The 27088-nt window shown below is 31.5% G+C and overlaps 3 protein-coding genes across 5 annotated transcripts; 2 read left to right on the forward strand and 1 right to left on the reverse strand.

The window, feature by feature from the left end:
* The first annotated feature begins 14834 nt into the window (after positions 1-14834).
* Positions 14835-16332, forward strand: LOC149055469 (uncharacterized). The gene is made up of 3 exons (XM_089228523.1): positions 14835-15443; positions 15506-15595; positions 15757-16332. Exons 1-3 carry the CDS (start codon positions 15331-15333, stop codon positions 15848-15850), a joined length of 297 nt encoding a protein of 98 aa, XP_089084649.1. The 5' UTR covers positions 14835-15330; the 3' UTR covers positions 15851-16332.
* A 1009-nt stretch (positions 16333-17341) lies between these two features.
* On the forward strand, positions 17342-18589 carry LOC149055470 (uncharacterized). Its single transcript, XM_089229568.1, has one exon. The coding sequence runs from the start codon at positions 17342-17344 to the stop codon at positions 18587-18589; it is 1248 nt and encodes a 415-aa protein (XP_089085694.1).
* Positions 18590-18689: 100 nt separating this feature from the next.
* On the reverse strand, positions 18690-26980 carry LOC107173368 (uncharacterized). 3 transcript variants are annotated; one of them, XM_089228520.1, is made up of 5 exons: positions 26622-26978; positions 26454-26537; positions 26189-26272; positions 20179-21914; positions 18857-18989 (listed from the first exon to the last, which is right to left on the reverse strand). In XM_089228520.1, the coding sequence occupies exons 2-4, from the start codon at positions 26498-26500 to the stop codon at positions 20186-20188; spliced, it is 1860 nt and encodes a 619-aa protein (XP_089084646.1). In that variant the 5' UTR covers positions 26501-26537; positions 26622-26978; the 3' UTR covers positions 18857-18989; positions 20179-20185. The 3 variants fall into 3 exon arrangements, with proteins under 3 accessions (XP_089084648.1, XP_089084646.1, XP_089084647.1); XM_089228522.1 differs by lacking the exons at positions 26189-26272; positions 26454-26537; positions 26622-26978 and adding exons at positions 19046-19129; positions 19188-19295 and having other exon boundaries at positions 18690-18989; positions 19355-20213; XM_089228521.1 differs by having other exon boundaries at positions 26454-26980.
* Positions 26981-27088: the final 108 nt, after the last annotated feature.

Raw genomic sequence — 27088 nt, forward strand, 5'->3', positions numbered from 1 at the left:
ATTATCACATTATGCAGTGATAGAATATTAGATCATATTTTATCCTTACAAACCGTTGCGCAATTTCGTGTTACGTCCATTTGAAATTTACCGGCGATCTATATAATATATCTTTCTAATTTATATATATATAACCTATGTTTTATACGCAGCATATACCATGATGGGCGGCTACATAAATGCACGAACGTTCGTATAGGTGGGCATAACACGACTGGACAAGACACACTTTGTTCGAAAAATTTTTATCAAGGTCTATTACAATGATGACTTATAAAAAAATTACACACCGTTTTTTTCCATTATGAAACATGTATAGCTGAACCATAAATGTCTTACACATTGTCAATACACTGCAGGACGTATAATATAATATGACGTATATCCGTGTAAGTATTTCACACGTGACTATATCAACAAAAGCACCAATATGATTAAAACTTCAATTTTCATTTTAGCAGACGTTCGATGTCACATGGAAAAATATTTAAACGTTGATTCGACCAGGTAAGTTACGACAGGTTTAAACTGCAAAAACGGTTAACGCACATATTCAGGTAATTTCAAAAATATTATAATATTTTTTATTCATATTCATATTATAATGGTTGTAAGTTTATAACTTATAAACGCATATATATTTTCATAAAAGTATATACTAGGTATAATCTAAAATAATATTAATTTATTAAATTTTTATTACATAATAGGTATAGGACGTATAGGTATGTATGTGTAGAATTAGATATTAGGTATATAATATAATTACATATTAGGTATAGAAAAAATTATTAATGTTAAGGTTCATTGAATATTAGATTCTGAGCGGAGCGATGAATGTATTGATTTTACCATGATGTGTTTTTTTTTCTTTTGTGTCTGTCATCACGTTTTGGGGCAGTAAAAATACTTCGATTTTTGACTTCAATACCTCGTTCGATCAGAAAGTGAATCTAAGATTTGAAAATGTTTAATAATCTATAATATATCCTAGACAGATAAACCGTCTTCGCTCAGAATCGTTTTTCGTATACAATATGATATAATATCATTGGATTCAAATTTAATTCCATCCATTACAGTAACCCACTTGTAACCTACTGTACAGCAGAGCGACATCCACGACTTACCCGCCTTTTTTTATATTTTATTTTATTTTGATACATCAAAAGGTCGTTTTAAGCACAATTCGTAAACTCCTAAATATTGATGCCAGTGCATCAAAAGTGCAAGTATTTCGCTTAGTAGGTATAGGTAAGGGTAACATTACCAAAATCTTTTATAAAGCAACTTTTTAGATTTATTTATTTTAAACCATTTTTAAAACTATATAATATGTATAGCAAGTATAGCGATGCAACTCTGCGTGATTTACTATTAAGTCTATATGATGATGCAAATGTGAGTTAGGATTTAAGTAAGAATTTTTGATACATTTTTTTCCGATCCTATCATTCTTTGGCAGTATTTTTTTTTCGCAATTATTATTTTTGATCGATATTGGTTAGTTGTTTATTAACTTTTAGTTTTCATAGTGCAATATTGAACATAATTATTACCTATTAGTATTATTTTTATCAATAACAATGAAAATTAAATTTTTAATGGATGTTGCTAGTAAGAATAGAATAACTACCTAAACATAGAATATCGGTAGCCCAGGGGCGGACTGGCCAGGTGTGCTAGTGTGCCGTAGCACACCGGGCCGGCTCAATATATGTGCCGCCGGGCCACCGGGCCGCTTGGCGCTCATGAACATCAATTGATAATATTAGTATATTAATAATAAATATATTTTTAAATTTTAAATACCAAACAGTTTAGGACTACCTACTGCTATCGGTTGCCGGCTATTAAAACGATACAGTAATAACTAATAAGTTAATTTTTCGTAGTCGAACCACAGAATAGATTTAATCTATTCTGTGGTCGAACTAGCGGTAGTTTATAATAATATAATGTACATTGTACATTGGCTCTGATTTACGCATGTGCAGGTGGTGCACTAGCACAGGGCCCCCAAATTTAAAGGGCCCGTTCCCATTCCATACTTTCCTACCATAAATAAAAGATATTTTTAATAAGTAATAACTAGTAAAATGTTTATTATAATTAAATAAATGGATTGAACTTTTTATTGTTAAATATGTACCTATTATTTTTTTTTTTTTTTTGTTAAAAAATGACCCCAAAGTTTATAGTGCACCAACCCACCAAATATGCATTTATATGCAAAATTAAAATTGGTCTATACGGATTCAATAAAGTCTGAATCGCCGACATTTCAAACCATTTTATAAGTGCATGTGCTTAGTATCACTATGAAAATGCATAAAATTCGTCTCTATTTATGACTCTAGCCTATAATTAGGTACTAAATATGGATTTAGAAATTAGTGAAGCTTTCGAATCAAAAATTGATTTCGTAGTGTGCAAACAAGTTATCTTTTTGGTGTTTATGCACAATCCAGTACGGCAGTACCGCCTAATACATTTGATAAATAAATACCCGAAAAAGTATGTAGGTATTATAAATATCTTAATCATAGAGGATGGTATAAACGGGTAGTGCCGGCCCCGACAGTAGAATACTGGGCCGTTCACCTCCCAGTCCGCCCCTGTCGGTAGCTTGATTAAATTTTTACTAAAAAAAAAAATACATTTATTATATAATAGCGTACATTTCTATCATATTAAATTAATGATATTATACTATAACATTTAAGTCAATAAACTTTACTGTTGAAAAGTATCAATAGGTAATATTTAAAAGTAATCTAAAAATGTTGAAAATATAATAGTGTATAATAGTGAAATTTATGACATATTATACTTACGTAAAAGTCCCATAGTAAAAGTTAAATCATCATCAGGAACGAATAATGTTTCTGAAATACAACGAAATAACTAAAAATTTTCATTTCAATGTTTATATAATTTTATCAAAATGTAAACTTGAATGTCTATAAAAAAAGTGCACCTATATTTTTTTAGATTTTTGAATTCGCTTATGAATTCTATAGCCATGTTCTAACCTATAACCGAATTTTTTCAGGGTATCCCAAGGCTAATAAAAATAATCACCTTAACAGTATAACCACCCCTCTCTCTGTCATTTATTTAAAAAAGGTGTTACATTTTTATATTTTATAAAGATGTATTATTTATGGCTTGATTTGAAAACATCATAAAGTTTACCTAAAGAAAAGAGTATTGCTTTACTTTAGTAGCGGTTTAAACTCCTTTTTTCTTGATTTACATTTAATGTTTTTACATTTCCCGTCCCAAAAGTTTTTTTTATTACTCTAAATATTGAATTCATATTATGTTAGTAGTTAAATACCATTTAAAAATTGTTCAAACTATCTTTTCCAACCCTAGGATATCCACCTAGTTATTAATATATTTGTGAATCACGTGATTCAAATATACCTCATTTAAGCTGTCATTATTCTCCTATCATTTTGTGGCATTATTGCATTATTGAGTAAAACAGAGGCCATAAAAAAACATTAAAAATTTAAATTTAAATAGTATATGATGTACTTAATGTGCCACTTAATTTATAACTGGACATTCATAAATTTGGATATTAGAAATGTGTGTAATATCCGTAAAAATATATATTTTGAAAGCTTATTTCTTTAAAATATTTTATAAATTTAATTACGATTTTTAAACAAAACATTTCTAACAGGTATTTAAAAAAATTGTATCTTGCATATTTTAATTTATCCAAAAATGTTTTAGTTGCTGTACCCAATCATATTGTTCATTTTAATTGTTCTGAATTAAATGTTAATATATATATTATACCTGTACTAATCAGTTATTAGAAAAAACAATGTATAATATACAATATATTTAAATTTAGTAATACTTTAGAATGATTTTTAATGATCATTACGTCTTTCATAACAAATTAGAAAATCGTTCCATTTCTCTAATGACTACATGTCTACAGTCTGCATAAGGCATTTTGTTTCATATAGCAATTTTTATATTTGTCTAATATTATAATTGTCTTAAAAGTTTACACAGGTTGCCAATTACACGCATACTCATGTTCAAATAAGCGATATGGTAACATTTATCTATACAAATGATGACAACCAGCAGTAAGACTATTTGAATATTAATCTATTATACCTATGTATTACTTAATTCATTTTATAATGCGTTTAATGTAATTTTGGTATGCATAGGCGTAACTTGGCGGCGGCGAATGGAGGCAATTGCCCCCACAGCCTAAAATTGGTGGGGGCATTGCCTCCACAAACTGAACTATAATATTAGTTAATTTCAGGCTGTTCTGAGGCCTATAATAAATAATAATACCTAAAATGCGTATATAATAGCAGCTGGAAACACTGAATAAAATCATTTTGATTGGTGTATTATTGTTTAATTTGATAAACATATTATTTTTATTAAAATTAATGATTAAAATTCACTTTATTGAGATAATGTTCTCGATTTATTATTAATAAAAATTTAACTGTAACCAGGGTTTTATAATATGTTTAAAATGTGATCTTAAAATATTTTAGTAATCATTAATTTTGTACGAAAATACGATAAAGTCAATGTTGTTGAAATGTATTATCACAATGAAAATTCTATGATAATTCAGATTAATTATTCAGAAATACTTTCTTAATAAAATAATAAATCTTTCATCAAGTTTATTGAACTTTCAAACATATATTGCCAAAGAATAAAGAAAAAGTATATTTACTTTTATGACTTAATATAAATTAACTATTTTTCTATTTTAAAAAAATACTGTATGAATAGTATATGTACCTATATCATGAGATAATTTTTTAAAACTAAATCAAAATAAAATCTCTTAAAATCTTCTATAATTATAGAAATGCAATTTAATCAATTAATTTTAGAAATCTTGTTCATTACATTAATTGTTTATTTAATTTTTATAATACAGTGTAATAAGAAGTATTTGCTAGTCCAATACTTAGAAATTTGTTTTTTGTATGTTACTATTCCAATACAATTACATAGACTGGTATTTATTATTTTAATATAATTGATAAAGAATATAAAATACATTTTTAAGTTACTAGTTTCTAAAAGTACTTAAACATTGTTTAATATTAAGAATCATGATTTGTTTTGTTTTATATAACTTAAATTAAGATATTTTGTTATTCCGTATATATCTTAATCAAAAATGTTATCAATATTATATGATTTTTACTTTATATGAAACTACACTCTTTAACTATTTTAATTATCAGTACCTTTACTCTATTTCATGTAAACAGTGGCGGACTGGACGACCGGGATACCGGGAAATTTCCCGGTGGGCCGCTGCTGGTATAAAATATATATTTATTAATATTATAATGGTGAAATAATAAATTAAAATATTATCTAATGAGTAATAAGTATGTAATATAAAATATTATTAAACATAAAAACCTAGCTTTCTGATTAGGTATTTTAAAATGCGGGACTGGCTTGTGTTCGGCCAGACCAGGCTTACAGTAGGTTACAATAATAGTAGGTCACTGTAATGAATGGTATTAAATTTGAATTCAATGATATGATATTATTGTGTACGAAAAACGAGATTTTGAGACGGTATGTCTATAAAATTACTATAGGTAGGCAATAGGCATATTTTATAATATTATTGTGATTAAAGTAATTAATTTTAGTATTAGGCATTAGTATCTTCTACAGTAGGTTAAATTCATTTTTCCCCAAAAAAATACATTTGAAAATGTCATTGTGTGTATAAAATACAATAATATGTCAATATATTCTTAAAAGTTTCTTATATCCACGAATAATATTTATTTTTAAATTACAACAAAATAACCAAAATCGATATTATTGGATTTAATATGTAATTTCGTCCAAATTTTTGTTTAATAATAATAAATTTATTTATTGCTAGTAGTTGATAAATGTGAACAAAGTGTATGGCTAACATATGAATTTGCTAGCTTTGCTCTATACACTGAGGTAATATCGTAGAGCAAGAATACTAATCTAGATGTAATTAAAAAATTTTATTTTATTTATAATAAAGAAATATAAATTCACAATTTGAATTTAAAATGTCTATAAGAAATAACTGTGTTTATATATTTTTTAGATTTGTTGGCCATAATAAGAACAATTTATGAGAATCTGTATTTTTAATTTTTAATCCTTAGTTATAAAAACTGAACATTTCATAATTTTTTAATTACAATGATTGATAATTTTCAAGATTTTGATACATTTTGTCAAAGTTCAAACTTTAAATGATTATAAAAAAATGTATGCCTATGCATTTTTAATATTTTTCAACCGCTATAGTAACAATATATGAGGAGCCTTCATTACCTTTTCACGCACTTTGGGACAACAAATACAATTTTATTGATATATTTATCGAAAAAAAATTAAAATACATGCAATTTTAAATTGCCGTAAACAGTTCAAAACAAGTCAAAATATTTTGAAAATGTTTTGATGTATAAAAAATTCTAATATAAACACTCAGTCAAAATTGCATCTATCTATGGTCTTTTGTTTTAGAGTTACATCAAAAAATAAAAATAATTTTTCTTTTGTTTTTCACGGCACTTTTGAAAACTACTGGGAAAACTACCAACTAGATTCACTACTTTCCTATTAGAAAAGATAATGTTGAAAAAAATCTAAGCATTTTTACTGTCCTAAAAGGTGATGATAGATACAAAAAAAAAATTAAAAACACACACATCATTGTAAAAACAATACGAGTATATTCATCGCTCCGCTCAGAATCTAAAATAGTTATTATAGGCATTGTATAGACCGTTATAGCATCCACATGCCGTATAAAAAATATATTATATATTTAAAAGGCCGTTAGTATATTGAGGGCCTCTACAATTATGATTTTCTCGGGCTGTGTTTTTCTCCCAGTCCGCCACTGCATGTAAATACAATTATCGATCTGAAAATGTGTGTGGCATGTGATTGAATTGATAATTGATAAAATTAAAAAAACTTGTATAACGTTAGCAGGCTGTTGTTTTGGGATATTGTATTTTTTTTTTATGTATATTAAAAAAAATAAAATTTTATTAAAGTGATTATTATTTATTTTTTATTTATTTGAATTAAGCAACTATAGCCATTGGAAACAATGGGTTTAACTCTAAATTTAAAGTGATTATTATATGAATGTTTAAAAGTTATACGTATTTAATAAACTGAATATATTATTTAAATCAAATATAAATAATTGAGAATGAATAGAACTAGGGATCTGCACACAGTTCTTAAATTCATCAGATTCTTATTCCCACTTACTTGGAGAAATCAGAACAGGAATATTAAAAAATAATGAAAATATACTGTAATATAGTATTGCATATTGTGGCTGGTCACCAGTGTCGGGATTAGATAAGTACTTTTTTATCTAGATAAAGATAAAGATAACGGGGCAAAAATGTATCTAGATAAAGATAACACAATTTAAATTTATCTAGATAAAGATGAAAGATAAATAATACATTATTATCTAGACAACAAGAAAGATAAATTTAATTTTTTTAACACATTGAAATCCAAAACATTTTAAGAGTACACCTTTGATACTACTTGTCTTAGTACTTCAATATTATGTAAACATGGGCTATATAAGTAAATTAATGTTAGCAGTAGACATTATTATTAATAAATAACTAAGGTGTAACTAAAAAAACATTTTTTAAATTAGGTATAAAAATCAAGAAAAAACTATACATTTTACACGATTCGTAATAATGTAATGTAGGTCACCGTGTCCGGGCCCCTAACGAAAATATCAATAATAAAATATAATACCTGTATAATAAATAACATTATTATGAACATAATTTTTTTTTTTTACCGAGATGACTCGATAATTCAAATTTAAAGTATTGGCTAGTTATCATAAAAATAAATTGACAATCAAATGTGTATTATATTTTTTTGTATAGAGATGAACTTATCTAGATGAATTAATTTTTTATCTAAGATAAAATTCAACTATTTATCTAGATAAGATAAAAGATAACTAAATAATTATCTAGATAATTCTCAACACTGCTGGTCACATGGAAGAACATTGTAAAAACTAAGAATGTGTTTTTGTAAAATCCGAAATTGCAGTGCTATTTTTATTAATATCACAGGTCAAGTTGGCGTTGTCTTAGGGTAGGGCACCGCTACCCCAAGAATTCATAGCAAGGTGTATTGTATGTCAATTGACAATATAAATAATTTCAAAACTGTAATATTTATCAATGTACATTTTGACACTCTAAATTTAATCCAGCATTACATATTCGATATTATGACTGCAGTATATTTCTAGAACTATATAGTATTTTGCTACATTACATGTATTCAAAATTGAAATATTTATATTATAGTATACCTATATCAGGGAAAGCAAATCTATGGCACGCATGTCCCTTCAAGGGCAAGTAAAAAATTAAAGTATTTATATCACATATACATATGTTAACTCTCGAAGGAAAAAACAACAACTTAACAACTTAATTAATCGAAATGAAAGATTTTATTTAACGCTTTAACGACAAACACCGGGTCGACCTCGCATAAACAGCGCAGGCCACCGCTCAGTTCACTTGCCACTACAAAACTAATTCCTAGTGCAAACTTTTCTAGACAGTGCTGGCCACACACGCCACGCCATCTGGCGGAGTTTACACTCGGCCTTCCTGCTCAGGACTGTTGTCCTCAACAGTTACATTTAAAATACACTTTTTTTTTTAACAATTCATTTACAACTAGCAACATTCAACATTTCATAGAATTATACAATTAATAAAAATTAAACAACCTAATACAATTTTATCAGTCTAATCAAGCTCAGACTTTTGAATACATCACAAACTAATAACATACAAAATAAATTTAACATGGTAAAATACTTTTCTTTCGCATCCACATCATCTCATGCGAGGATGCAGCAGTTAACACAACCATAAATAATACAAAGTTAGGTAACAAACGCTTACATCAATTCTGTGCATTTATACAAACAAACAAAAAAAAAAAACAATTTATAATAATACAAATTAAACAAACTAATTGAGCGAATTTAAACATAATCCCGAGCCCAAACAGGGGGGCGCCTCTCCCTAACAGGCTTACCTAATTCCTCTCTAGGTTCCACCTCACCCTCTTCATCTTGATTGACTGCAGACTCGTCTCCCTCTTCATTGGCATCCGACTCTTCACCTTCTTCTTCATAAAGCTTCCACGACTTAAGCTGGACCACATGAGCGGTTGTGGCGAATCGACTCCTCTTATTTTTGTTTAACTCAACCACTCGATAAACATAACCCGGCAATTCCTCGGTCACGACCAGGGGACCACGATAACGTTCCTGTAATTTAGTGGACTCTCCGGTGGCAGTAGGGCATCTCTTCATGACGACAACTTCTCCCACAGAGTAATTAATGTTGTCATGACGGTGCTTGTCAAAGGCAGTTTTAGACTTCAGCTTGGACCTCTCGATCTGTTCTCGGGCCTCTTGCCACAATTCCTCTGGCATCGTCCACTTATCCGCCGTTTTGGAAATAGCCCTAAGTGTCCCAAGCCGGAACCTTGGTCTATACCCATGTAACAACTCGAACGGAGTCTTCGACGTCACCTTGCTCTCACTATTGTTTATATAGCGCTTTATTCCCAGCAGACCTTGGTCCCAGCTGTCAGGTTCACCGCCCTCTGTCATCAGCGCAGCCACGACCACGCTGTGAACTCTTTCAACTTGGCCGTTTGCTCTTGGGTGGCGTGAGGAGACCAACACCAACTGAACGCCTTGGTTCTGACAGTAGTCTTCAAATGACTTGGAAGTATAGCACGAATTACGATCCGTGATGATTTTCTTTGGCAAGCCATATGCTTCTACAAACTGGCCCACACAGGTCAGCAAAGCTTCCGCGGTAGTACTCTGGACTGCAAACAATACAACAAACTTTGTGAAATTATCCACCAACACTAAAATATACTTATTCCCAGTGGCGGTCGTTACGAAAGGTCCGACGTGGTCCATGTGCACGATTTCGAACGGGCGTCGACCCACTGGTATCGGGTGCAGTAACCCTGGCCTTTTACCTCTCGGGTTTTTCGCCAGTAGGCACTCAAAACACATGTGCACGTGTTGTCTAACGTACCTCCTCATACCAGGAAACCAGAAATCCTGAAGCAGGTTACATAACGTACGATCAACAGCAGGGTGGCCACTCAAGTCATGCGCAGTCACCAACAAGCTTTTACGCATCGCCTTGGGCATGACAAACAGAAGCCGGTCCCCATACTTCCTGTATAACAGTCCATGATCGACTTTATACTGGTCATTTTCAGCCTCTGGAGTAGCCTTGACAGTATCCAACAACCTGGCCACTTCGGGATCAGCAGTCTGGCACATCAGCACTCGTTCCTCTTCCGTCATGAGAACACACACTTCATATTTTTCGGCCAACTCATCATCAAGTTCTCGTTCATCCGATGAGACCGACGCACGCGACAACGCATCTACATGGCTCATACGAGCTCCGGGTCAATACTTGACTTCGTACTCGTACTCCTGCAACGAGTCATGACAGCGAGCGACTTGCGAATTGGTACTCTTAAAATTATTCAGGTACATCAATGCTTGGCAATCCGTATAAACTATAAACTTTACGCCCAGTAAAAAGTGCCTCAACTTGTGAATGGACCACACCATTCACAAAAGTTCAAGCTTACTCGAGTCATATCTTGTTTCTGCGTCACTCGTCTTCCTGCTAGCATAATATACAACACGTAGCAGGTCGCCCAAATTCATCGACTGCATTAACATAGCACCCAGTACAATTACACTGGCATCTGTATGCAGTTCCGTCGCGGCAGCATCGGATCTGAACAAGGTCAGCACAGTATCACTCACCAGAGTTGTCTGCAGCTTACGGAATGCATCTTCGTGCTCTTCTTCCCAACAGAACTTCTCTCCTTTTCGAATCAGTCGAGTGAGAGGCGCGGCAATAAGTGCAAACTTCGGAATAAACCGCCTAAAGAAACTTGCCAACCCAAGGAACCGCCTCACCGAATGAGCATCTTCGGGAACGGGGTATTCGTTAATCGCGCGCGTTTTCCTCGGTCCTGGCTTAAATTTCACCTCCACCCACTACGAACCCGAGGGACTCGATACTATTCGTCCCAAAAAGACATTTTGACGGCTTCAACGCCAATCTCGCAGCCTTGAGTCGTTCCAATACGGACCTCAGTTTGCTCAACAGTTCGGCCCAATCCGCATCGTCGATTACCATATCATCGAGGTAATTGTGCACTACCTTCCCTTGCATTGGCCCTAACACATGCTGTATCAGCCTTGTAAATTCGGCGACAGCGCTCGCCAGTCTGAACGGCATACGAGTAAACTGGCCCGTCGTATCAGCGGTGATAAACGCCGTCTTTTCGGCAGCTTCCGGCGCTAGTGGTATTTGTAGGTATCCACTCACTAAATCCATATGAATAAACAATTTCCCGGCAGCCAACGCCTCAAGCTGTTCTGGCATATCCGGCAGAGGGTAGTGCTGTCGAACAGTCTGCTTGTTTAGTCGCCGGTAATCCACGCACAGCCTGTTTTTACCATTTTGTTTCACGAGCAGTACTGGGCTCGCGTAGGGTGAAACCGTATCCACTACCACTGTTAACCCGACTGTTCGGCATTTCATTTATGTCCACCGTCATCAACGGCGTACATCCCAGCTCACTCAAATTCTTCGCAAAACATTCACGATATTCGTTGACCAGTTCCAACAATCCTTTCTCGTCATCATCTGTCAACTCTGGGTTTACATACCCGAAGTCAGCGACACTCAATGGCTCCTTAACCGGGAGGGCGTCCACTTCGACGGCATGCAGGTAGTCAGCTTCGTTTCCCAACATGTCTACTCCAACTTCGGTCTCACCATCACAAGGTTCGGCTTCATATAAATGCAGTCTCCCGCCGGACTTGTGATAAGCGACTTTTGGTAAGTCTAACCAAGCTCGTCCAACGATTACATCAGGAACTTGTATCGTGTCTCTCACGACTAACATTGCCACCGTCCCCGGACACACCTCGTCGACGGCAACGGACGCTCGCGTCATACCAACCGTTCGCACGGACGGTACTGTCGTGCTGCCAAGCCCATACAGGGGCTTGTGCACAGGCTTGATGGAGAGCCCACAACTCACAGCGACACTCGCCTTGATCAACACATGATGACAGCCCGTGTCGAGCAACACGTCAACTTCACGGCCGTTTATCCGTCCAACGCGGCAATACGGATGCGCGACGACCTCTCGACTCAGCACAACAACACTAGCTTGGTCTCGCTCGGGACAGTTTGGCCGTATGTGCCCTTCGACACCACACCCGTAACACGTGTTTTTACGTTTGTTGGGGCAGTCTCTCGACAGATGTCCCATTTTCTTGCAGACCCAACAGCAGCTCGAGGTATCTCTGTTCGGAACGTCTTCCGTCTTCTTCTCTTCGACTGGTTTGAACCTAGACCACACGTGAACACCAGGCTTCGACACCTTGATATCATTTTTCTTGGCAGCCGGTTTCACATCTTTGGATTTACCTTCGGAAGAGTGAATGGCATCCATCCTAGCCCATTCTAACAGGTCTCCAAGCAGATCCTCTTCGGTTAAATGCGTACGACCGAGCGCGTACAACGCCATCTCGCGCGAGTACAATCCTTTCAGTACGTGATCTCGGACTTCGAGAAACGGCAGTGATAGGTCCCGGCACAATCTTACCTTAGGTTGGAAATAGTCCATAACGTGTTCGTCCTTTTTCTGGACTCGTGCCTTAAGCAGGTAATTAGATAAGAATAACAATTATTACACATAAATATAATTAATAAATATTTAAGTTGAAGTACAAAGAAATTTAATACACCTACTTTATGATATTAAAAATTTGTTTGAACTATCAATTTAATACATATTTTATTTTAGTCTAAAGTACGTTTAATAAAATGTAGAGCTTGTCAAAACCAACAAGAACACAAGCAAATTAAAAGTTTATCAGTTATAAAATATTTCAACCAAGGTTGCAACATAGGTATGTTCTAAAATGTTACAAATATCACATTTAATAGGTTTTTCACCAGTATGTGTCCTCATATGACTACTTAATATTGATTTAAATCTAAATGTTTTCGAACAGATGTCACATATAAAAGGTTTTTCTCCGGTATGTATCCTTAAATGTTGCCCACAAAAAAATGCTCAATTACAAATATCCCATTTATACGGCTTTTCTCCTGAATGTGTCCTTGTATGTATATTTAAATTTGATTTCTTAGCAAATGCTTTGTCGCAGTAATCACATTTATGAGGTATTTCACCAGTATGTGTCCTTATATGCAGTGTTGAGCATTATCTAGATTAAATTATCTAGATAAATCATCTAGATACAATTTTTGTATATTTTATCTCATCTAGATAATTTTTAAATGATTTATCTATTATCTTGTCTAGATAATAAAAACGGTATTTTTTTTAAATTATCTAGATAATTATTTACTTAATTGTCTGTTATTTTTTTTTTATATTCTTATTAAACCAAACTTATTACAATTAAGAGGCCGTCATGGTAGGAAAAAATCGACCGTAAAAACATACTTTTTTATTTCCAATAGTACTCAGGCCTCGTTGATCGTAGAAACATGATTTTAGTATCAAAATAATCACGAGAAGTTGTACTTAAAAATCTTGGAACAGATTTTTGATTTATATTTTCTAACCAATTTTATTTGCATTTGAAGTTTGTAACAAATTTTAATTTTTTTAAAAAATTATATAAAATCAGCAAATTGAGGTATCGAAAATCTGTTCCAAGATTTTTAAGTACAACTTCTCGTGATTATTTTGATACTAAAATCATGTTTCTACGATCAACGAGGCCTTAGTACTAATGGAAATAAAAAAGTATGTTTTTGGCAAAAAAATCATGAATTCGCCGTCGTCATGTGCTGCTCTAGTGACTACAGTGGCAGCATTTTGAACAGTACTTCTGCCACCACCCCGCGTTCATAAGCAGCGGTACCGCACCGTAGGTCAAAACTGGTTATCTATCTCGGCCGCGCGCTGGTTATAAATAGCCAAATTGTCAATATGAAAATAATAATTTTGTCATTGAATAATATTATTTTACATTTCCAATTTTCGTATTCCTATTACTATCGTATTTTACGCAAAATGGAACCAAATCTTAAAACTGTAACTAATCAGCGAGAAAACGTCCGATTCAAACAATTTTTTTTTTCAAACTGTAGTAAACTATTCGATAAAATTGGATATTTGATATTTCAGATGAATTTTTTTACATTTAAATCAGTATAACTGTATATTATGTAAAAAACTTAAAATCATACGCTGTGAAAAAAATTATCAACGATGGATAAATAAATATGTAATATTTCATAATACTAAGTACACAAATTATTGTTTTTGTATATTAATTAACATTCAATCAACATAATATACGCCAATTTTATTATTGTCTGTCAAACAAAATTTGCTGAAACATTAAACGATTTATATAATATTATTAATTTACGAATATATTTTTCAAGATTACTTATAACATTGTTTATTAATTTATTTTATATTGTATTTGTAAGGTGCAAGTATTGTAGTAATTATATTCCTCTATTGGCACACAAAGGTAATTTGAGAGCACGAGCAGTTAAAAAAATTTACCCACCTGCCCACGCATTTTTATTTTATAACGTACCCTAATAATTTTTGTTTCAATTAGTGATTCATTTATATATTATTTATGAATAATATTTTATGCTATAATCTTCAGTATAAAATACGTAGGTTAGGTTATGATATGATAATTATATAATTATACTTGTGTATAAGAAGTATCTACCTATCTATGTAAAATTTGAATTTCACGGAGACTCTTGGAAGTTATGTATATATTTTCAAAAAAAAAAAATGCAGCGAATGATAATTTGTATAGCCGATAGGACTAAGCCACTTAGGTCAATTATAATTTATATGTAATATGTTTGATTCGTATATGTCTTTATGTGTTATCTTATTCACGTCGTCGATAACATAAAAGAAAGTCTCTAAATAAATAACAATTATTTAATTATTTAATTATTAATGATAAAACATTAAATATTGAAATAAATGGATTCAAATATTGACATCCTGCATGTCTAACTGTTCACGCCAGTAATTATTGGTAGTAGTAAACTAGTAACTAATACATTTTCGCTAGATTTTTATTACGGTTTATATATTTTTTAATTATTTATTCACGTGAAAATGGATCAACTCAACAAAAAAACTCGTCGCTGCGCATCAAAAAAATTATCAGTTAAAAAATCGCTGAGTTCTCGAGTGATGAATATTCTAGGGATTCGTGATAAGACTAAGAGGTAGGTACCTATATATTATTATTATTAATTTAATACAATTCACTAAAATTATGTTAACAAAGTCCCAATCCAGAAATCACAGAACCTATTGTAGAATCATGTTACTTAGGTGCTGACAATCAACCACCATGTTCATCAAAGGAAATAATGAGGTAAAGTTTTAAGTGTAATAATTTTTAGGTTGTTATTCAAATGTATAATACCATAATTATTAATTATAATATTAATTAAAAATAAATTATAATTAAACTTAATCTATGTACTAGTATGATTTTTAATTATATAATACAATTTTATTGTAATTATTTTTAAGTCACAATCCAGAGGCCATAGAATCTGTTATGGCACCTTTTTTCTTGGGAGCTGTTAATCAAACACCATGCTCATCGAGGGAAACAATTAGGTAAAGTTTAATAATTTATAGCCATTTTATTGTATGAAATCTACTATAAATTTTTATTTTTATATATAAAACATACATCATATACATTTTTTTAGATTCTGAACGAAGTGATGAATGTATTGATTTTACAATGATGTGTGTTTTTTTTTGTGTCTGTGTACAGCATAACTAGTCGAAATAATGCTTCGATTTCAAACTTTGGGGGTGGTTTCCGATGTAAAATTGAAGATCCTTGGTGCTATTGTCACTTGTATTTATCCAACTATTGTGCGTATTATCGAAACCTAACCATTTGACGAAAATTTTGTCCCCCTTCTTACGTATAATTTTCTCTACTAAATAGTCATTTGGATAGTTTGTTTTCAATATTTCTTCTGAATAAAAGCAGCCAGCAATTGGTTTTCCAGTATAATCTTGAAGCTGATAAGTAGTAGGTGATGTTTCATTAATTTTAACAATTTTAAATATTTCTGTAGACCAGCTAGGCAAATAGCCTTTTGCAAATACACCTTTATATGTGCTTACACGAACGTTATCACCTACGTTAAATTTAATTTTTTCATTAATAATTTTTCGTTGTTTAATTTTGACTGACGTAGGATTAGAATCAGCTTGTACAGGCGTCATTCCTATAGTTCTATGTTTTGAGTTGTTGTACTCGTTAATCAATGAAGGTAAAATAGAAATCCATTCGTGTGAACCTCGTGCCGTAAACTCTCGCGAGTTTGTCGTGCGAGATCTTTCCACCGTTGGAAGTAGAAAATACTGCCCAGATATGTTTTTTGAATTTACAGACAAATAATTCTATACCAAACATAGAACCTGGTTGCAATACTATCGGATTTCGTAATATAATCAATAATAACGATAACGTTATTATACCTACAGGCACTTATGAGTTGGATCAGTTAGAGTCTATTATACAAAACATGATGCCTGACTATGTCAGATTTTTTGAGTTAAAAGCAAACAGCAGAACATTAAAGTGTAGTATATCGTGTAGTCATGAAGTCGATTTAGGGATCGAGAATAGCATAGCGAAATTGCTAGGTTTTAGAAATGTGCTATACACTACTGGCGCTACTCACGAATCTGAAAATATTGTCAACATAATGAAAATAAACTGTATAAAAGTAGAGTGTAATTTAATCACCGGCTCATTCTGTGACGGAGAACCGAGCCAGATCATACACGAGCTTTATCCTACTGTACCTGCGGGATATAAAATCGTTGAGGTACCTAGGCATCCAGTTTTTACGGTCTCAATACGACTTCAATAACTAAAGTGAATATCGCGCTAAAAGATCAGAACGATTGTCTGATTAATCTACGCGGTGAGCCAATAACAGTTCGTTTACAAATAACCCGTGGATATGGCGCTCAAATTTAATATAAAAAGAGCTACAATCAAAAAACCTGTCAGTATACCACCCGCCATTAAGAAATCAACACCTAAGCCGAAAAATAATTTAAATTTTCTTCGTTCGCTGCAATGATGGATGACTCATATTTAGACGTGACGGCCGACTATGTCGACGATTGTAAAATAACTCGAAAGAGTTACCATTCGTTCACACCGTATTCAAGCACCGCTCTATCATACAATGAAGAAATTAGAATTAATGTTCAAAACATGGATTCTTACACTTTGCCGTGCGAGAGTTATATTTTCATCGAGGGTAAAGTAAACAAACCTGCCGATGCAGTGGGAGAAGTTCGGTTTTCAAATAACGGATTGGTATTTTTATTCTCCGAGTTGCGATATGAAATAAACGGAATAGAAATACAAAAATTGAAATCACCCGGAGTGTCATCATGTTTGAGAGCATACTGCTCGTACACTCCAAACGATTTGAATGCATTAGAGAATGCGGCTTGGGACTCGGAAATGGATAGTGAAGATAACAAACATTTTATGACCAATAATATATTTTCCGGATGTGTTCCATTAAAACATGTATTCGGATTTTGTGAAGATTACAAAAAAATATTACTCAATTGCAATCAGCAACTGATTTTAAATCGCGCATCTACCGACCTTGATGCGATACATGTTGTGGGCGAAGGTGCAACCGCTGCCGTCGATAAAAATAAAAAAATTACAATTGAACTGACTAAGGTGACTTGGAAGATGCCTATTATCAAAGTCAGTGATAAAGAAAAATTAAAGTTATTGAAAGTATTAGATTCTCGTAAAACACTGTCGTGTGCGTTCAGGACCTGGGATCTATGCGAGTATCCCGTGCTCCCTAGAAACACTTCTCATTCGTGGACTGTTAAGTCTAGCAGCTTACTGGAAAAACCGAGATTTGTGTTGTTTGGATTACAAACAAGTAGAAAAAACAATATCGAAACCGACGCTGGGCGGTTTGATCACTGTCAACTAAAAAATCTTAAGGTACACTTGAACTCCGAAGTGTATCCATATGAAGACTTTCTAGCCGATTTTAAAAATAATACCACCAGCATACTCTACAAAGCTTATACAGACTTTCAAAAATCGTATTACGAAAGAGATTATTGTGAACCGTTGTTATTAAAACATATTTTTCAAAACTATGTTCCAATCGTCGTTGTCGATTTGTCGCATCAGAATGATAACGTTAAATCATCAACCGTAGACCTACGAATAGACTTTGAAACGGACACAGTTATTCCAGAAAAGACTGCAGCTTATTGTTTAATACTACATGATCAGATCATAACTTACAATCCGTTTAGTGGAGATGTTAGAAAATTATAAACCTTGTAAATATCTTATAATTATTTTTATACCTTGGAAAAATTTTATACCTTGTTTTTAAATATAAATTGTAAAAACTTAATCTAATAAATAAAAAAACTTGTTTAAGTATCATGCTTGTTATTATTTTACACAAAAATCATTTAAACAATAATTATTCGAACAGCTTGCGTTTTGCGCTCCGCTTGGTTGATTTTTTTGTCAACTTTTGACCCGTGAAGCCGAGAAGAGATGGCGAGTGGTTGAAAGACGTCGGACCGTCGTTCTCATCAACTGCGAGGCTCGTCGTCGGAGATTTTATATGGTTATTGTACCATTGGGGGTGCTGCGTAAAATTGTCCGAATCATGTTCTTTAGAATCTATGATCACCGGTGGTAAGCTGCCAGGATCATCAATAGGCTACACAAATAATAATTTTGTTAATATATATATTTATTTTGAAAATTAAATGTTACCAATGACTTGGTTGGTGCCCATGTCGCCTGTGTAAGGTTGATTTGCCTTAAAAAATCATCTATACCACGATCCTCGTCAGCTGCCTATAAAATTAAAACACTTAAATTATTTCAATATATATTTATATAAGTTATAAATAACCTGTGCCTGCGAAGGGCCGAAATCATTGTCATCATACATTGGAGACATACTCGAGTATTGAGGCGGCGACAATGGTGATATGAGCCTCATTTCGGATTCGGTGAATAACTATAAAATAATAATTATACATTAAATATTTTTAAAAGTGATATAATATATAGATTTACCTCTGGCGACATTTCTCCGCTCCATCGTTGCGTCCAATGTTCGGCTAATTGAGATGAAGCATACATCTTAAGTTGACTGATGAAATTTACACCTTTTTTGGAAGTTTTGAAATTACACTTTCGTCGCGTAGATTTTTGATAAATGTGACCATTTCTTCATGATTTTTCGGTGGTGAATCTACTTTGGTGAATTCAACATTGATATAGTTTAAAAACATTTCGAATTGTTTTAAGACAGCTGGTTGTGTCATAATTGATTTTCGTGTAATCGTTTCAAATATGCACCATTCCAAATACTGAAGTTGTATAAGGTCCTTCCGATTCAACAGTACTCTGCACCCGTCCTGAGTTTTTGATTCTATCACTGTGACATTTTCTCCGCCATACACCATACTGGATATTTTATAAAGTTCGGTTTCCAAAAATAACGTGCGCTTATATGTTAGTGTCTGCTCCAATACGAATGACAGCATATTACCCATCAGTGAAAATATACGTTTTAGAAAATCCAGTGTTATTTTGACATGCCGCGATGGGGTTAAAAAATGTACAACGACCTGGAATTTTTCGCTCGGGTCAATACCGATATGCACAAAATTACGGGCTACGAAGTCGAGTGTGTAGCATGTAGTTTCGATGAGGTCAGCCGGTGGTGATGGTGGAACATATGTGAAATTCTTCTTGTACACTGTAGCCATGTTTCCAATTGAACCAGCCATGATTAAAAAAAAAATACTTTAAAATTCACAAAAAAATTTGAAGACGAAGCGTACACCGGTTTAAAACGTACTGATTTAAAAAATATTAAACATTTTGTAACTCACTAAAAATTTATCTCAGCAATGTTTTTTCGCAGTAATCACCTTTAAGAGGTTTTTCACCAGTATGTGTCCTTGTATGTTTAATTAATGTTGATTTCTGAACAAATGCTTTATCGCAGTAATCGCATTTATGAGGTTTTTCACCAGTATGAGTCCTCATATGACTAATTAAATGTGATTTCTGAACAAATGCTTTATTGCAGGAATCACATTTATGAGGTTTTTCACTAGTATGTGTCCTTATATGTATATTTAAATATGATTTATCAGCAAATGCTTTATCGCAGTAATCACATTTATAAGGTTTTTCACCAGTATGTGTCTTTATATGTATATTTAATATTGATTTCCGAGCAAATGTTTTATCGCAGTAATCGCATTTATGAGGTTTTTCACCAGTATGAGTCCTCATATGACTAATTAAATGTGATTTCTGAACAAATGCTTTATTGCAGGAATCACATTTATGAGGTTTTTCACCAGTATGAGTCCTTATATGTACATATAAATATGATTTGTTAACAAATGCTTTATCGCAGGAATCACATTTATGAGGTTTTTCACTAGTATGTGTCCTTATATGTCTAATTAATGTTGACTTCTGAACAAATGCTTTATCGCAGTAATCACATTTATGAGGTTTTTCACCAGTATGTGTCCTTATATGTCTAATTAATGTTGATTTCCGAGCAAATGTTTTATCGCAGTAATCGCATTTATGAGGTTTATCACCAGTATGAGTCCTCATATGACTAATTAATGTTGATTTCTGAACAAATGCTTTATCGCAGTAATCACATTTATGTAGTTTTTCACTAGTATGTGTCCTCATATGACTAATTAATGTTGATTTCTCAGCAAATGCTTTATCGCAGGAATCACATTTATAAGGTTTTTCACCAGTATGTGTCTTTATATGTATATTTAATTTTGATTTCTCAGCAAATGCTTTATCGCAGTAATCACATTTATGAGGTTTTTCACCGGTATGTGTCCTTATATGTCTAATTAATGTTGATTTCTGAACAAATGCTTTATCGCAGTAATCGCATTTATGAGGTTTTTCACCAGTATGAGTCCTCATATGACTAATTAATGTTGATTTCTCAGCAAATGCTTTATCGCAAAAATCACATTTTTGAGGTTTTTCACTAGTATGTGTCCTCATATGACTAATAAATGTTGATTTCTGAACAAATGCTTTATCGCAGTAATCACATTTATGTAGTTTTTTCTTGGTATGTGTTTTCATATGGATGTCAAAATCTAGTTGATAATACAATTTTTTATTGCAGACTTTACACTCATAAGAGTTTTCTCTAGTGTGAAGCAATAAATGTTTTATTAAATATGATTTCATAAAATATGATTCCTTACAAATATCACAAACAAATGTATTCTTGTTTTTACAGGTATGAATCTTCATATGACTTGTTAAAAGTGCTTTTGAATCAAATAATAAATTGCAAATGTTGCATTTTTGATAATCAGCTTTAGTATGCAATGCCTTATGCTCAAAAAGTTTATATGAATTAGAAAAATTTTTACCACACACTTTGCAAATTAAAAGTTTTTCCCTAAAGTTATTAATTTTGTCAGAATTCATACGAGCAATGAATTCTAATGAGTAGTGTTCATTAACAACTGTTCCTTCAAATTTACACCCCTCAATGAAATCTTTTTCGACTTTAATTTCTACATCAGTTATCTTTACTTTTTCTCCAGCTTTGCATAAAAATCTGAAAAATATAATTATTAAAATTATTACCTATATTAATATATACAAAAAAACTTCAATTGAGAGCAATGTTTAATACATTTTGGATAGAAAATCTAGATGTTTAAAATTTCACAATTTAATTTACACTTTTTTTAAGGAGGCAATAATTATATTATGTTATACTTATAACTATCTACATATGAGAATCAAATTTGTTTACACGTGTATAACTATTTTAATGTATGGTATAATATTATGATTAATTAATTGTTAAATATTTTTGTTTATTATTTAGGTATCAATAAAATTCATACCCCTATTCATACTATCTACACAATAATTTAAAAACAATTCTTCCTCCTATATTTTTGAATAATCGATGATCATTATCATGATCTATTTCATCAATATGTTCCTATTTACTGACTGTACTATATAAATACTTGATCATACCTAAAGAAATTATAAAAACACAAATTATTTATAATTAGGTAGGTAACTAGTAACTGCAGCAGAGCCGCATTTAACGGGGCGACAATTTTTAAGGTGATTTGAGGGGCGGCAGATTTGTAAAAAATATATCATATTACAATAATACACATTGTCATGTTGATATCACTAGGACCAGAAAATAATAAAATTACTTATATATATGCCTCGTATATTTTATTAATATAGCTATTGTTATTTTGCTATCCATGAATTCACATAAACAACAACAAACATTCAAATACGAAGCCAAGTGATGTGACTAATAATCAAATGAATGTAGGAGTCTATAGATTTTTTTTAAATATAGGTAAATGTAGAAAATTTAAAACCAATCAATATTTTTTTTATCTCGATTAACCAAAAAATTGATTTGTTTTGATATTTTCTGGTTTCTTAATCAATCCACCTCAGTATTACCACAATACCACGTTATTATACACTATAAAATATATGTAAGTAAACTATTTACGATTTACTGCAAATAGTAACCATAGCCCATAGGTATGTAATTGTTATATCCGTTCCAAGGTATACCACCACCTAATCGGTGGTGTGGCAATTGCCTCATAAAACACCCTATCACACTGCCATTGCTTTTTATTACATATTTTAATATGTATCTCATTTTTTAAATAATATAAATAAAACAATAGTTTACGTTTTTCATAGACACTATGTACTTTTTTTGACATGATCACAATACCTATTTATTTCGATCAACAAGTGACAACTGACTACGGAATAGATAATAAGAATAACCAAATAATATCGAAAAACAACTGCTATTTCAATATTATAATTATATAATTTATATTAAAATAACAAATCAAGAAATCGACATACTTCAATACGGTTTTCTAGACTTGAGGTTATACAAATCTAAATAGAGAGTGCGTTTCCTTGTTATTATGTTCCAGAATTATTATTATATTTATATATCTATACTAATATAATATATTAATGTCTACCTATAAGCGTGTTGCGTCTATCAGTCATTTTTCTAGTTATTAAATTAATTTTATTTTAAAGTGATATAATTTTACTAGAACTTAGTTTTATCAAAAACTAAAATTTGTAATAATGGTTCTGTTTTTTTTTTTTTTTTTTTAAATGCCACATTTTTTTGAAGGGCCTTCCCTCTATCTGGGCCTGTGGTACTTGCCCGTCGTGCCACCCTATCAGTACACCACTGAATATTATATTATTTTATTTATAATATTTGTTCACTCATAAAATACGCTAAGAACAGTAAAAGCCCCTATTGCTGTTTCTTAAAAATATTTGAATTGTATTTTAAATACAATGAGTTCCGCTAAATGTAATCAATGGTTCATAGAATCAACCATTTATTGGAATCAAAAATTAAAATTTCAAACCAAATCTTACCTTACTATAATCTATAATGTTAAATTTACTTTTTATTAGAATCAATGGGAAAGTATCGTAAGGATAACATTTGACAATTGTTTAATAATTATGTTGTAATAAATTTTATTGTATTTAATTTACAGTATTATTTGTAATTTATTATTTATTTTATTTACATTTTTTTTTATACAATTCTTGTTTATGTGATACTTTCTTTTAGAATTATTGTCTTTGAAGTCATATCAAAGTAGTTAATACAAATCAATTAATTTCTTTATTTTTAACTTTATTTTGAATTTGAAATATTTTTAACATTTTGTTATTTTAATTACTAAAATAATAAACTTAAGCTTTAAAGTAAACATGGATTATGCTTATTAACATCTGTTACATTAAATGTAACTCAATATAATTAATTTTATTATGAATATTTAATAAATAATGTGTTTACAAAAAAAAAATTTAAGTATACATTCATTGTATAAGTAGTTACTCTTTAATATTTAAAAACTAACGGAGAAATGTATAAAAATATATTTCTGCTGTTTTTGATAGCAAAAAAAGAGAGGTGAAAATCATATTTTTTTTTTAATATGTAGAGGCGGTAAATTGGCTTAATGTTGTGGCACTGAACTGTAGTTAAAATTAGATACATTGTACATAATACATTAATTATATAACTTATTTGCCACACTTATACACTAGATAAGGTTGTAATTTGTGTTGCATACGACTAGATAAGGTTGTAATTTGTGTTGCATACGACTAGATAAAAGGGCATTATGCAATCTTGTCTCTACAAAAATTGTAGTTTTTTTTTATTTTTACATTCCACCAAAATTGAGGGAACCGAAAAAGTTTATAAACTTGGAACATTTTAGATATAATTTTGTCTCCAAGATTTTTTAAAAGCTATAGCCTAAACTAATAAGTTACAGTAATGAAGGTTTATACAATGGTTTTTTTTTCTATTTTGTAAATATTCTTGACAAATTCAAGTTAGAGATATCGGAACAATTGCAGTTTAGCTACCATGCAATTTTTTCAAATTTTTTTTTGAAAACTAGGTAAATTGACGTTTTAAAAATGATGGTGCCAAATAAAAATTGTGCAAACACTTAGTTTTTGAGTTATAACGATTTGAAATTCGAAAATTCCTAAATTTTAATGTTATCCGCCTAGTTATCACGTAACTGGGAATATCTGTTACACAAATATATTTATATACAGGGTGATTCGTTTATCAAACAACACTCATTATTTATAAAAGTATTGACTTTTTTCAAAATATTGTTTTACATAGTTTCAAGTTGTTAAAAAACCAACGCTTTTATTAAAAAATTATATTTTTAAATATTTTTTATCCTTATCATTTTTTAAGTTTTTTACTTTTTTGAATGGCAACATAGTTTTTTAATTTCATATTCCAAAGCAGAATATTTTTCTAAAAATTTTGATACATAAAAATCGAATTTAGGACTAGTAGTTTATGAGTTATAAGTATTTAAAGTTTAGACAAGCGGAGTAGTGGACAAACATTTTGCGGGGTAACCCCGTACCACTCCACTCTGCCAATCTAAACTTTAAATACCTATAACTCATAAACTACTAGCGCTAAATTCAAAATTTTAACGTAATAATTAATTAAAAATATAGCTTTATTAAATTATGAAATTTGAAGTATAGGTTACCATTTGAAAATCAAAAGTTGATGGTGGTGTATATAATAAATATAAGGGTGAAAAATATAAAAATAATAAACAATTCAAGAAGAGTGTAAATCTACAATTTTGAAAAAAAAAAAAATTGAAAAAAGTCAATACCTTTTTAAATAATGAGTGTTGTTTGATAAAAGAATCACCCTGTATATTTTTAGCACCATCATTTTTAAACGTTGATTCACCTAGTTATAGCTAATCAAAGTTATGTCGTTGTATGAACAGTGATCACACGTTTTACAACACTCGGCGCCATCGCACCGCTCCGCAAATTGAAAATATCCCTCGACTTGCTATGCAACACCACCTCGAGTAGGTCACAGGGTAATACCAATTAGTTATTACAGACTCGATGGCCAGTTAAAGTAACATAAGTATTTATATTACTAATGTCAGTATAGTATAAACTCGAAGACTTCTGCGCGGCAATGCAGTAAGTAAAGCGTTGCGCTCATGCATTTAAAACTAAAATTGCAAACTTTGGAAGGCTGTAACTTCCAAAATAACAGTTTGGGCAAATTTATTTTTGCATCATTGTTCTTAACTCATTGAAATACATGTTTCGAAAATAAAATTTGAAAAAATCGCGTCGTAGCTAACCTGCAATTATACCCAAAATTGATGTACTTTTATTATAATATTATGATTAATAAATTGTTAAATATTTTTTTTATAGGTTATGTGTTCCATATAACACTGTAAATACGATTCTTACCTGGATTCTAGTAATTGATGATCATCATAGTTAATTTTATCATTAAATTCCTGTTTAATAACTGTATTAAATTCTTCATCAAACCTAAAAGAAGTTTAATTATTTAATATACTGTTTAAATTAGATCCAATGTACACCATCAATTATAAATATTTATAATTAATGATAACACATAAGTTATAAGCGCAACTACAGTTTATGAAAATACATTATTTTTTTTTTAAATTTATTTTTGTAATGTTACACTGTTAGAGTATTTGCTCACTTGTAATTCATCGTAAAATCATTAATTGTTTTACTTGACGTTTCCATGCTGTATTTTTATATCTTCCCGAATGTTTTTCGATTACTGTGAACATGAACCATTGAAATTATATACCTTTAATGTGAAATTGGTCATTTGATGGGGAAGGATTGTAGACTGTATATTTACTATTTAGTAAGACATCATGGTTGGTATGCAACAATTTTGGCACTAACAATTAAAAACCTGAAATTAAGCACTTGTTAACAATATAACAGCCAACATGGACAATTGGACAATACAGTGTCCGGCAGAGGATTATGAAAATTGAAAATTGAAAATAAGTAAACACTAAACACCCACAATTCACAAATCACAATATTGAATATAAAAAACTTGAACAACGGTGTCGTTAACGGTCGCACGGTGACACGGCTCGAATGGTGATACCTCAGTTCTCCCGGAGTGATAAGAGTTATTATGCGGCGGTTACCCTGTGGTTACCATGTGACCAACTTGAGGTGGTTTTGAACAGCAAGTCGAGGGATATTTTCGATCAGCGGAGCGTAGCGACGAGTGCCGCTAGCATAGCATCACTGACGTAACTTATTTCGTATTGGTGTCACTGCTAGATACCTGGTGTCCCCCCAAGGTTT

This window comes from Diuraphis noxia, unplaced genomic scaffold, assembly GCF_037042655.1.
Source record: "Diuraphis noxia isolate RWA-SAM2 unplaced genomic scaffold, SU_Dnox_SAM2 contig0005, whole genome shotgun sequence".
NCBI lineage: Eukaryota > Metazoa > Arthropoda > Insecta > Hemiptera > Aphididae > Diuraphis > Diuraphis noxia.